The 12,510-nt window shown below is 42.6% G+C and overlaps 1 protein-coding gene across 4 annotated transcripts; it reads right to left on the bottom strand.

Annotated features, from left to right (window-relative positions):
* Positions 1-936: 936 nt before the first annotated feature.
* On the bottom strand, positions 937-12,303 carry LOC109876519 (zinc finger protein 883-like). 4 transcript variants are annotated; one of them, XM_031811241.1, is made up of 4 exons: positions 12,180-12,303; positions 11,329-11,505; positions 9,477-9,636; positions 937-3,419 (listed from the first exon to the last, which is right to left on the bottom strand). In XM_031811241.1, the coding sequence occupies exons 2-4, from the start codon at positions 11,335-11,337 to the stop codon at positions 1,549-1,551; spliced, it is 2,040 nt and encodes a 679-aa protein (XP_031667101.1). In that variant the 5' UTR covers positions 11,338-11,505; positions 12,180-12,303; the 3' UTR covers positions 937-1,548. The 4 variants fall into 4 exon arrangements, 3 of the variants coding, with proteins under 3 accessions (XP_031667101.1, XP_031667102.1, XP_031667100.1); XM_031811242.1 differs by having other exon boundaries at positions 11,329-11,460; positions 12,180-12,285; XM_031811240.1 differs by having other exon boundaries at positions 11,988-12,262.
* Positions 12,304-12,510: the final 207 nt, after the last annotated feature.

Below are 12,510 nucleotides of genomic sequence, written 5' to 3'. Positions count from 1 at the left end.
CAGAGCCGGAGTAGTACGATTCGATCTTAGTCCTGTATTGATGCTTTGCCTGTTTGATGGTTCATCAGAGGGCATAGCGGGATTTCTTATAAGCTTCCGGGTTAGAGTCTCGCTCCTTGAAAGCGGCAGCTCCACCCTTTTGTTCAGTGCAGATGTTGCCTGTAATCCATGGCTTCTGGATGCAGTTTTTACATAGAGTCGTGGCCAAAGGTTTTGAGAATGACACAAATATTAATTTCCACAAAGTTTGCTGCTTCAGTGCCTTTAGATATTTTTGTCAGATGTTACTATGGAATACTGAAGTATAATTACAAGCATTTCATAAGTGTCAAAGGCTTTTATTGACAGTTACATGAAGTTGATGCAAAGAGTCAATATTTGCAGTATTGGCCCTTCTTTTTCAGGACCTCTGCAATCCGCCCTGGCATGCTGTCAATTAACTTCTGGGCCACATCCTGACTGATGGCAGCCCATTCTTGCATAATCAATGCTTGGAGTTTGTCAGAATTTGTGGGGTTTTGTTTGTCCACCCGCCTCTTGAGGATTGATCACAAGTTCTCAATGGGATTAAGGTCTGGTGAGTTTCCTGGCCATGGACCCAAAATATCGATGTTTTGTTCCCCGAGCCACTTTTCCTTAAGGCAAGGTGCTCCAGGATCATGCTGGAAAAGGCATTGTTCGTCACCAAACTGTTCCCTGGATGGTTGGGAGAAGTTGCTCTCAGAGGATATGTTGGTACCATTCTTTACTCATGGCTGTGTTCTTAGGCAAAATTGTGAGTGAGTCCACTCCCTTGGCTGAGAAGCAACCCCACACATGAATGGTGTGACCATTGTCCTCATGCAGTGGGACATCTCCTTCCCATAAGATAAAGGATTTAATGTGTTTTTGTATTGAATACATGTATCGTGGAAATTACTACCAGGAACTCAGTCAAACTTTAATGAATAATTATTTATTATCAGCAAGCTGGAGAGATTGCAACAAACATAATGCACCAGAGTACACATCGGTCAGGAGCTCTTTCGGGGCAGTCCCGTTAGTTCTCTTATATACTGCTAACACAGACAAGTTATATTTGCATGATTTACATTATTCATCATGAATTCATCATTAACATTTGGTTCATGCATGTGACTGGCGTCATCTATCTTAACTTATACAACCTCTTCTGGTCATTCTGCCAAAAGGTCTGAGGGTTCATGACCATCTCCCTCCTCACTTATCTACCTAGCATCTACAGGAACCAATGATTGTATAAGACAAGATGAACAATTTCTCTTCAGACAACATTTGCCCCACACATGAATACACACCTGGTATTGTTGAAATATTATTCTACATAAAAGTTATTTAATGAATAGGAATTAATTAAATAAGATACAGCTCTGAACCCCCCCCACCCCACACACGGCACTCCTACTCCGAGACGCTTGACACATATGGATCCAGAGCTGCATATTATCTACACGTTACCATGGTAATCAGACTTAAACAGTTAGAGAATGGGAGTTGGATGACTCTTCACAGATGTTCTCTATTAAACTTTTAGGGATCTGGAACCGGTGCCAGAGAAGAGGGAGATGAAAGAAAACATGTTTGAGCTTTCTGGTGTTTTTTCAATGACCCTGAATAAGCAAAGCTCTTTCCACATAGACAAGAGTAAGGTTTCTCTCCAGTGTGTGTGAGCTGGTGTGTAGTCAGGCTGGAATCTTGAGAAAAACTCTTCTCACACTGATCACAGCTATAAGGCTTCTCTCCTGTGTGTATGCGTTGGTGTTTAGTCAGGTGTTCTGATGTCCTGAAACTCTTCCCACACTGATCACAGCTATAAGGTTTCTCTCCAGTGTGTGTGAGATGGTGTTTGGTCAGGGTGAAATCTCGAGCAAAACTCATTCCACATTGATCACAGCTATAAGGCCTCTCTCCTGTGTGTATGCGCTGGTGTATAGTCAGGTGTCCTAAATTCCTGAAGCTCTTCCCACACTGATCACAGTTATAAGGTTTCTCGCCTGTGTGTATGCGCTGGTGTATAGTCAGGTATCCTGAACGATTGAAGCTCTTCCCACACTGATCACAACTATAAGGCTTCTCCCCTGTGTGTATGCGCTGGTGTGTAATCAGGGCTCCTGAATGATTGAAACTCTTCCCACACTGATCACAACGATAAGGCTTCTCTCCTGTGTGTATGCGCTGGTGTGCAGTCAGGTTTCCTGAACGATTGAAGCTCTTCCCACACTGATCACAGCTGTAAGGCTTCTCGCCTGTGTGTATGCGCTGGTGTGCAGTTAGGTCTCCTGATTGATTGAAGCTCTTCCCACACTGATCACAGCTATAAGGCTTCTCTCCTGTGTGTAAGCGTTGGTGTATAGTCAGGTGTCCTGATTGATTGAAGCTCTTCCCACACTGATCACAGCTATAAGGCTTCTCTCCTGTGTGTGTGCGTTGGTGTTCGCTCAGGGTTCCTGAATGATTAAAGCTCTTCCCACACTGATCACAGCTATAAGGCTTCTCTCCTGTGTGTATGCGTTGGTGTGTAGTCAGGTGTCCTGAATGATTGAAGCTTTTCCCACACTGATCACAGCCATAAGGCCTCTCTCCTGTGTGTATGCGCTGGTGTGTAATTAGGGATCCTGAAAGAATGAAGCTCTTCCCACACTGATCACAGCTATAAGGCTTCTCTCCTGTGTGTATGCGCTGGTGTGTAATTAGGGATCCTGAATGATTGAAGCTCTTCCCACACTGATCACAGCTATAAGGCTTCTCTCCTGTGTGTATGCGCTGGTGTGTAGTCAGGTGTCCTGAACGATTGAAGCTCTTCCCACACTGAACACAGCCATAAGGCCTCTCTCCTGTGTGTATGCGCTGGTGTGTAGTCAGTTGTCCTGAACGATTGAAGTTCTGCCCACACTGATCACAGCTATAAGGCTTCTGTCCTGTGTGTATGTGCTGGTGTGCAGTCAGATCTCCTGACATCCTGAAGCTCTTCCCACAATGATAACAGCTATAAGGCTTCTCTCCTGTGTGTATGCGTTGGTGTGTAGTCAGTGCTCCTGATTGATTGAAGCCCTTCCCACACCAATCACAGCTATAAGGCTTCTCTCCTGTGTGTATGCGTTGGTGTGTAGTCAGGTGTCCTGATTGATTGAAGCTCTTCCCACACTGATCACAGCTATAAGGCCTCTCCCCAGTGTGAATCCGCTGGTGAATGATCAATTCTGTCTGTTTAGCAAAACTCTTCCCACAGTCAAAGCAGCGGTGGTGAGGTTTCTTCCCTGTAAGTTTCTGCTGGTGTTTACTAAGATGTTCTGATCTGGAGAGACTCTTCTGGAGAAACATCTTGTCAGCATCATGTTGTTGTTGAGGCTCCCCAGATGATAAGCCCCTCCCACTGAGAGAGCAACGGTTAGGGCTGTCCGCTGTGAAACAAAGATAATGAATAGCAGGTTAACCAATGGGACTTTGATAAATGCAGAAAATTGCGTGCGACCATGTTATTTGTTATTGGATTAGCATATTTGATTCTGAAATTCAGACATGAAATTATGTGAAAACTATTTCTAAGATTGATACTTTCCGTTTCCCTAACTCACTGCTGTCATGACTTTCCCTCCTGGTTGATGATCAAAGAGTGCCCCCCCGAGAGGAAGGGGGGGGGGGGGTTTCTAGGACTTTAACAACCGGTCGTAAACTCTCTCTCTCGTGTGCGGCAGTATCGAGAAGTCAAAAATCCTTTGCGTGTAGAGAGAGAATTTGCCGCCAAAACGCCAACATCCAAAAGTGGATAATGAAACAATATTTCTCCCATAAAGAATGTGGGAAATGGTTGGTGGGGATTCAAACAATAATCATGTCAACAGTTGTTTTGCGTATAACTAAATACAGTTGAAGTCTGAAGTTTACATACACCTTACCCAAACACATTTAAACTCAGTTTTTCACAATTCCTGACATTTAATCCAAGTAAAAATTCCCTGTCATAGATCAGTTAGGATCACCACTTTATTTTAAGAATGTGAAATGTCAGAATAATAGTAGAGAGAATGATTTATTTCAGCTTTAATTTCTTTCATCACATTGTCAGTTGGTCAGAAGTATACATACACTCAATTCGTATTTGGTAGCATTGCCTTTAAATTGTTTAACATTTTGGGTAGCCTTCCACAATAAGTTGAGTGAATTCAGATTTGCAGTCCTCCTTGCTCACACATGCTTTTTCCTAGTTCTGCCCACAAATGTTCAATAAGATTGAGGTCAGGGCTTTGTGTTGGCCACTCCAATACCTTGACTTTGTTGTCCTTAAGCCATTTTGCCAAAACTTTGGAAGTATGCTTGGGGTCATTGTCCATTTGGAAGACCCATTTCCAACCAAGCTTTAACTTAACTGATGTCTTGCTTCAATATATCCACATAATTTTCCTTTCTCATGAAGCCATCAATTTTGTGAAGTGCACCAGTCCCTCCTGCAGCAAAGCACCCCAAAACATTATGCTGCCACCCCCGAGCTTCACAATTGGGATGGTGTTCTTCGGCTTGCAAGCCTCTCCCCTTTTTACTCCAAACATAAGATGGTCTTTATGGCCAAACAGTTCTATTTTTGTTTCCTCAGACCAGAGGACATTTCTCCAAAAAGTACACCCTTTGTCCCCAGAGTCTGGATTTTTTTATGCGGTTTTGCAGCAGTGGCTTCTTCCTTGCTGAGCGGTTATGTTGATATAGGACTTGTTTTACTGTGGATATAGATACTTGGTACCGGTTTCCTCCAGCATCTTCACAAGGTCCTTTGCTGTTGTTCTGAGATTGATTTGCACTTTTCGCTCCAAAGTACGTTCATCTCTAGGAGACAGAATGTGTCTCCTTCCTCAGCGGTATGACGGCTGCATGGTTCCATGGTGTTTATACTTACATACTATTGTTTGTACAGATGAACGTGGTACCTTCAGGCGTTTGGAAATTGCTCCCAAGGATGAACCAGACTCGTGGAGGTCTACAATTTTCTTTGAAATCTTGACGGATTTCTTTTTCCCCCCCGATGATGTCAAGCAAAGAGGCACTGAGTTTGAAAGTAGGCCTTGAAATACATCCACAGGTACACCTTCAATTTACTCAAATGATGTCAATTAGCCTATCAGAAGCTTCTAAAGCCATGACATCATTTTCTGGAATTTTCCAAGCTGTTTAAAGGCACAGTCAACTTAGTGTTTGTAAACTTCTGACCCACTGGAATTGTGATACAATGATTTATAAATGAAATAATCTGTCTGTAAACAATTGTTGGATTGTTGTATGTAAACCTGTGGCCCATCGGAATTCAAATCAGATCAAATTTTATTTGTCACATACACATGGTTAGCAGATGTTAATGCGAGTGTAGCGAAATGCTTGTGCTTCTAGTTCCGACAATGCAGTAATAACCAACAAGTAATCTAACTAACAATTCCAAAACTACTGTCTTATACACACAAGTGTAGGGGGATAAAGAATATGTACATAAAGATATATCAATGAGTGATGGTACAGAGTGGCATAGGCAAGATACAGTAGATGGTATCGAGTACAGTATATATACACATGAGATGAGTATGTAAACAAAGTGGCATAGTTAAAGTGGCTAGTGATACATGTATTACATAAGGATGCAGTAGATGATATAGAGTACAGTATATACGTATACATATGAGATGAATAATGTAGGGTATGTAAACATTATATTAGGTAGCATTGTTTAAAGTGGCTAGTGATATATTTTACATAATTTCCCATCAATTCCCATTATTAAAGTGGCTGGAGTTGAGTCAGTGTCAGTGTCAGTGTGTTGGCAGCAGCCACTCAATGTTAGTGGTGGCTGTTTAACAGTCTGATGGCCTTGAGATAGAGACTGAAAAACAGCTTCTCGGTCCCAGCTTTGATGCACCTGTACTGACCTCGCCTTCTGGATGATAGCGGGGTGAACAGGCAGTGGCTCGGGTGGTTGTTGTCCTTGATGATCTTTATGGCCTTCCTGTAACATCGGGTGGTGTAGGTGTCCTGGAGGGCAGGTAGTTTGCCCCCGGTGATGCGTTGTGCAGACCTCACTACCCTCTGGAGAGCCTTACGGTTGTGGGCGGAGCAGTTGCCATACCAGGCGGTGATATAGCCCACCAGGATGCTCTCGATTGTGCATCTGTAGAAGTTTGTGAGTGCTTTTGGTGACAAGCCAAATTTCTTCAGCCTCCTGAGGTTGAAGAGGCGCTGCTGCGCCTTCTTCACGATGCCGTCTGTGTGGGTGGACCCATTCAGTTTGTCTGTGATGTGTATGCCGAGGAACTTAAAACTTGCTACCCTCTCCACTACTGTTCCATCGATGTGGATAGGGGGGTGTTCCCTCTGCTGTTTCCTGAAGTCCACAATCATCTCCTCATCTCCTGACACCACACTCCGAGGGCCCTCACCTCCTCCCTGTAGGCCGTCTCGTCGTTGTTGGCAATCAAGCCTACCACTGTTGTGTCGTCCGCAAACTTGATGATTGAGTTGGACGCGTGCGTGGCCACGCAGTCGTGGGTGAACAGGGAGTACAGGAGAGGGCTCAGAACGCACCCTTGCGGGGCCCCAGTGTTGAGGATCAGCGGGGTGGAGATGTTGCCTACCCTCACCACCTGGGGACGGCCCGTCAGGAAGTCCAGTACCCAGTTGCACAGGGCGGGGGTCGAGACCCAGGGTCTCGAGCTTGGAGGGTACTATGGTGTTAAATGCCGAGCTGTAGTCGATGAACAGCATTCTCACATTCTGAATTGTGATACAGTGAATTATAAGTGAAACAATCTGTCTGTAAACAATTGTTGGAAAAATGACTTAGGACATCTACTTTGTGCATGACCCAAAGTGTTTGTAAACTTCTGACTTCAACTGTACCTGTATCTCTGAATGTGTACGCATTCAATGGGTCAGGTTTACATCTAAATGTAGTAAAACTTATGATTAAATATTAAACTATTTGTGAGAAGGTGAAATGCGATTTTAGCCTTCTAAATGAGATAATTGTTCCCATATAAACTTTGCCAAGTCTGTAACCACGCCCACGTGAGCAGACATTGTGGCAACGTGATGGAACCACACTCCAATGCGAGTGCATAAAAGGACTCCTAACAAAATGTACATTAGACCAGACAATGTGGAGCGATGAAACACGTTGAAATGGTTGCAATTTAAAAAGAGACCAAAACATGCCGGGGTTGCTGCCGGTGTGGAGAGTGGTCATAGCTGTACCTTGAATAATCAACCATTGAGACCAGTATACGGACAGTGTTGAGCTGGACATCACAAATGGTAAGACTCTACAAGACCAGAAAATGGTAACAAAGACAACGTCGGAACATTCAGTCTGCAGCTGTTTAAGTACTTTAGTGTAGTAAACTCGACCGAGGACCAACGCTATTGAAGGATCCAGTCTATTGAAGCCGAGGGGGGAAGAACATTTCTGTATCTGATGTATCCATTCGAAAACACATTTCCAGAACAAAGAAGCCTACAACTATAACTAAGGACACTGTGACCTCTGGTGGACAACCAGAGACTTCAATCGAACTACTCCCCATATAGACGGACCGTGTGTTTTCAACAGAGAGATGACCAAGACATACAAGTGTAAATATATACGTTGCAATTATTTTCGAATGAGCAGTTATTCATGTGCAAAGTATTCATTCTCATGAGCATAGCTTCCACATGTATATACCAGCCCACACTCTTGGTCTCTCCCACTCTCTTTATCTTGCCCCTTCCATTCATTGTGTGACAAGCCGTCATATCGGGTTAGTCAACTAGGGACTTTTCCTTGCATGATGTTAGTAATCAATTCAACCTATATTGTGTGAGTATGTATTTCTATGTGGTAGTTAGTAAATAAATTAGCCAATTTGTGTATCACTGAATTCAGAATGAAACTGATGAGGTAAGACTTAATAATTGACTGTGATTGAGGTAAGAGATATTTATATCTATAGAGTTTAGTCGGGAGATAGTAACTCGTTAAATAACTTCTCCCCCAAGTTACTACTGAGTTAATTGTTACATGATTAATTTAAATCACAATGATTAAACATAGTTAATTGTTATGATAAAATAGCAGTCAACACATTAATAGTCATGTCACGACAGTGAACTCGCAGAAAATAATGCCACGTGCGCTGCTCGTGCTAGCACATGCAGATTAAATATGCCTCTATGAATCTGATGAAGGCCTTTACATGTCCTAATGAATTCAAGATTGCTCAGAAAACCAGGTGTTTTTAAAAGGCGTATGCTTACCTCGATTATGACCTTAAGCCAATTAAGATATTTACACGACTATTGCCAAACTCGGGCCAACTGCCATAACTAGTTTAATGTCAAATGATGTGTGCATGTAAACACACTCATTGTAGGAGCACTAGTTATTTTGTTGCTTTGACAAAGTCCTTTTTGGAGATTATTATCAATGTGATTAATGACCCTCATTTTAAGGTCAAACCTGTTACATGAACTGAACTCTCGTTTTAATATGGTTTAACTATTCCTTTTAAAGAAAAAAGAAACATTGAACATTAACAGTAAAATCAGAGTATAGGCAGGTGAGCTGGTTCTACTTTTTTTTGTCAATTAGTTTCTCGTCATCTCTCATCCTTCCTCGAGGCTTCTTTTTCTTCTTTGGACTTTATATGGCGGTTGGCAACCAAGTTTACAACATTACTACAACCTACCGGAGTGTGGACCTAAATTCATCTTTCAATCACCCACGTGGGCTACTAAAAACCAACGAGGAGATGGGAAATGCCGAACTTGCAGGCAGTTGAGTGTCACAAATTGAACCAATATCTATTTGACGATCGCTGACGCCCACGAGCAGCGTGGGTGCAATGATTGAACCACATTTATGTGCATGTGACGCGAGCAGTGTGGTCAGCATGTTACTTTATTTGGCACATAGGCACTTGGTATAGTAATATTTTAATTCAATGTTTTGAAATGGGAAAAAAATACATGTATTAAGATGTACATGACAGAATGTTAAAATTAGGTGAAAAATATTTTTGGACCAAGGTACACTTAAAAAAATAATAATAATGTAAAATCGGCAGAATGACCGATATTTTCATCAATATATAATTATTCAATTAATGACTAAAGTTCATAAAGATGGCAGAATTCTGATATGACGTCATTGTTTTAGCACTATCCACTGAGTTCTGAAACAATGGTGCGCAACATAGTGTTGATTTATTGGAACATTGAACAATCTACTTTTTTGGTTTTTCAAATTGCCGACATCTTGAAGCTAAAATTAGGATCATGTTTACTGTGCTAATGACCATACCAACAGTAAAGGACAGCAAAGTAGAATACAGCGAACTCAGCAAAATGAGTCATTTGTGGTAAGTAATGCAGGCCGCCATCTTTATGCACCTCCGCTATCGTTTCAGAAGCGGACTGTAGTCTAATCTACACACCATGGTTCTTACTTAATGAAATCAAATCTCCATCTTCCTTCTCTTCTCCTCTCTCAGTTCCATTCTGCCCCGGTGTTTTCCTGCAGTCAACCAGACCCAGCAGTAAAGCGGTCCCGGGAGACGTTTGACCTGGGGACTCCGGGAGTGTAGAGGGGAACGGAATAGCTTTGTCCTGTTGGACACAAAAAATATGAATCATAGTTAATTATTAATCTAAATATTTGATGAATTTAGTCTACAACTCTGATTGATTTGGGTGTATCTACGATATACATTTTTGACTTTGACTGTTAACAACTGCCTTCCATTTTTTTTTTTAAGTATTTGTCTTTGTCATTACATATTAGAAAGCAATCGCTGGGAATTCATTATTGGGTTAAGTTACAGGAACGTGGTGTCTCATTCCACAAAAGGGGAGCTACAGAAAAGTTAGGAGAATGAATGTGGACAGAATAAAAGCTTTGGATGGGTGGGTGAGAACCAGGCGAGGCAGATGTGATTGTATGGCAGGGACTTAAGCCCCACGGTACCTAACACTGTGAGTCCACCATGGCTCCTCCCACCTCCAGTAGTTGATTTACACGTGTTGGAGAGAGTACAGAAAGACAGGGAGGGGGTTGATCCATGACAGTTCTTTAAAAGGCAACTGGAAACTGGAAATCAGTATTTTTTGCCCATAAATACAGATGGATCAAAAGACCCAAGGACAGGTCAGACTGGACCAGCCTTTGTTGAACAGGAAAGTGAGGTGGCTGTCAGGAGACGTATTACAGACCACCTGGCTGTGTACATGGCAGAGCTGATGGCCGTACTGCAGTGGGCAGAAGAAGTCAAACCAGACAGTGTAGTTATATGTTCTGACTCATGTGCTGCATTGATGAGTCTACAATCATTTAGCTCACATAGCAGACAAGGAGCACTACATGAGGGAATTCAAATTCATGCCCGAGTGAGACAGATGGGTGTCCACATAAGCTTTGCTCGGGTCCCGGCCCATGTGGGGGTGGAAGGGAATGAGGAAGTAGATGTGGTTGCCCTTAATAGACAGGTGGTTGAGGTGCCAATGAGCAAGGCAGATGCTAAGGGAATGATATGGGCAGTGGTGGTGCAGAGATGGCAGGAGCAGTGGAACAGTGACACTAAGGGCAGACTTTCCTTACAAGGCTAAGAGTAGGACACAGCCAGCTGAATAAGTGATTAAATGTGATGGGAAATCATTCAACAGGAAGATGTGATTACCTCCAGGAAACAGAGACAGTGGAGAATGTACTGATACAGTGTGGGCAGTATGATAGGGAAACAGAGACAGTGGAGAATGTACTGATACTGTGTGGGCAGTATGATAGGGAAAGAGACTGATCTAGTATGAGGGAGAACGGGGTACAGGAATTGAGTTTGATAAGCATACTGAGTAGAACATCATTAGATACAGTCGCAAATATGTATTTTTTTAAGAGAAACGGGGCTGGCAGATGCAGATAGGATTTAGTTCCTTTATCCCTGTCGCTGGCCCACAGTACAGTAGGTGGCCTAATGCACCATAACGTTGGATGCCAACAGCCGATAAACCCCACAGAAGATGATGTATTTTCATCAAAGAGTGAGTATCTGGTCATATAATGGATCATCAAACTTTCAAATCAGTGGAGGTGAACAAGTGGACACTTGTTCAGGAGGAAGGAAAGATAATTAAGTAAGACACAGTTACTTTGACGAAGGAAAACAAATTCCAACAAGTTTTACTGTCGTTTTTGTCCATCCACCACATCCGCAGGGATGTGGTGAATCACAGATTATGAATACTAGGCCTAGACATTTTATATAGCACATCTGGCCTATACTGTTAAAAGGTAATCAGACTTACCGGATCCATTGTTGAAACTATGCATTTCTTCGCTTGTCTTAGAAAATACGTGTGTTGGCTAGTAGTACAGTTACTTTGTTTTAAGTGTTCCGGGAGTCGACATTTCCTTCCGCAGGAAGGGCACTCTGAGTCCTTAACGAAACACAAAACATGGCGACAATTTATCTTGCTTCGGATCTGAAACCAGTAGTAAACAAAAACATCAATGCCAGTTCAACTTAAAACACATATGACATTCCTGCGCCACAATAATATTGTCGCCGAGGATGGCTTGCTAGATAACGTTAGTGTTTGATTCAGATCATCCGTTTTGTCACAAAACAGCCTAGCTAGGTAGCGAAATGCTAACTAGACTCGGGAGTTCGTGTGGGACTTATGTGCTTCAGGAGTCTGTGGGTTTGATATTATTCCACCATGGGCAACAACAACTGGCTACTAGTTCGTTTTCTGACATATGTCCAACTCAGAGCCAGTTTATCCACTGACCACCGCATTTGAAAGAACAACAGGCTGGCTAGTTAGTATTCTGGCTCACACTGGCCATGCAGTAGCAAAATACACAGCTATCTCGATTTAAGAGTTCCTGGTAGAGATATTTAAAGAAATTAGAATATAGGAACCCCATTCGGTAATGAATGGATGAACGTATATCGCCTCACCCAGCAGACGGTCGACCAATCTTGTTCACAGTGTCATGCTGGGTCACAAGGTTGCTAAACGAATCGTCACTCAATCCCTTCTCAAAGTCAGGGTATGAGTCGAGAAACCTGCATATTTTCCTCCACCGTAGATAATGTCACGATTCCAAATCTATACGATATTACAGAGAACAAGGAAATTATCTCACGTACAGGAAAATATTTGTAAAGACGAAATTGTTCCGCTTTTTCTTCTTCAGTTGACTTTATTGATGTGTGTCAACCAATATTTTGAATTATCGCCCCCAACTGGACTATTGAATAAATCCATTACACTTTGGGGCCGCCTTGTTTACAGTATGGGTCGCGACCAGGATCTGTTAATGGTGGGTCGCGGCGTGTCAGTGTACATTTATAATTGTTTCATTAATTACTGTTATTGATTTGGCCAAGTGCATCTGTGCTTTCTGCTTAAGTAAGCAGCTGTCTCTGCTCAGTTTGGCAGCTGCGCGAGTGAGAGATGCCTGTGTGCTTCCGGGTATAC

The sequence above is a fragment of the Oncorhynchus kisutch genome, unplaced genomic scaffold (genome assembly GCF_002021735.2).
Source record: "Oncorhynchus kisutch isolate 150728-3 unplaced genomic scaffold, Okis_V2 Okis01b-Okis20b_hom, whole genome shotgun sequence".
NCBI lineage: Eukaryota > Metazoa > Chordata > Actinopteri > Salmoniformes > Salmonidae > Oncorhynchus > Oncorhynchus kisutch.
Note: the sequence above shows the minus strand (reverse complement) of the source record. Positions and strands in the feature narration are given on the sequence as shown.

Excerpts from the sequence above, each read along its gene's own strand:
- LOC109876519 (XM_031811241.1), bottom strand. Across the intron at positions 3,420-9,476 it reads TGGAGATTTGATTTCATTAA|CGGACAGCCCTAACCGTTGC; the intron begins GTAAGAACCATG and ends TTTGTTTCACAG.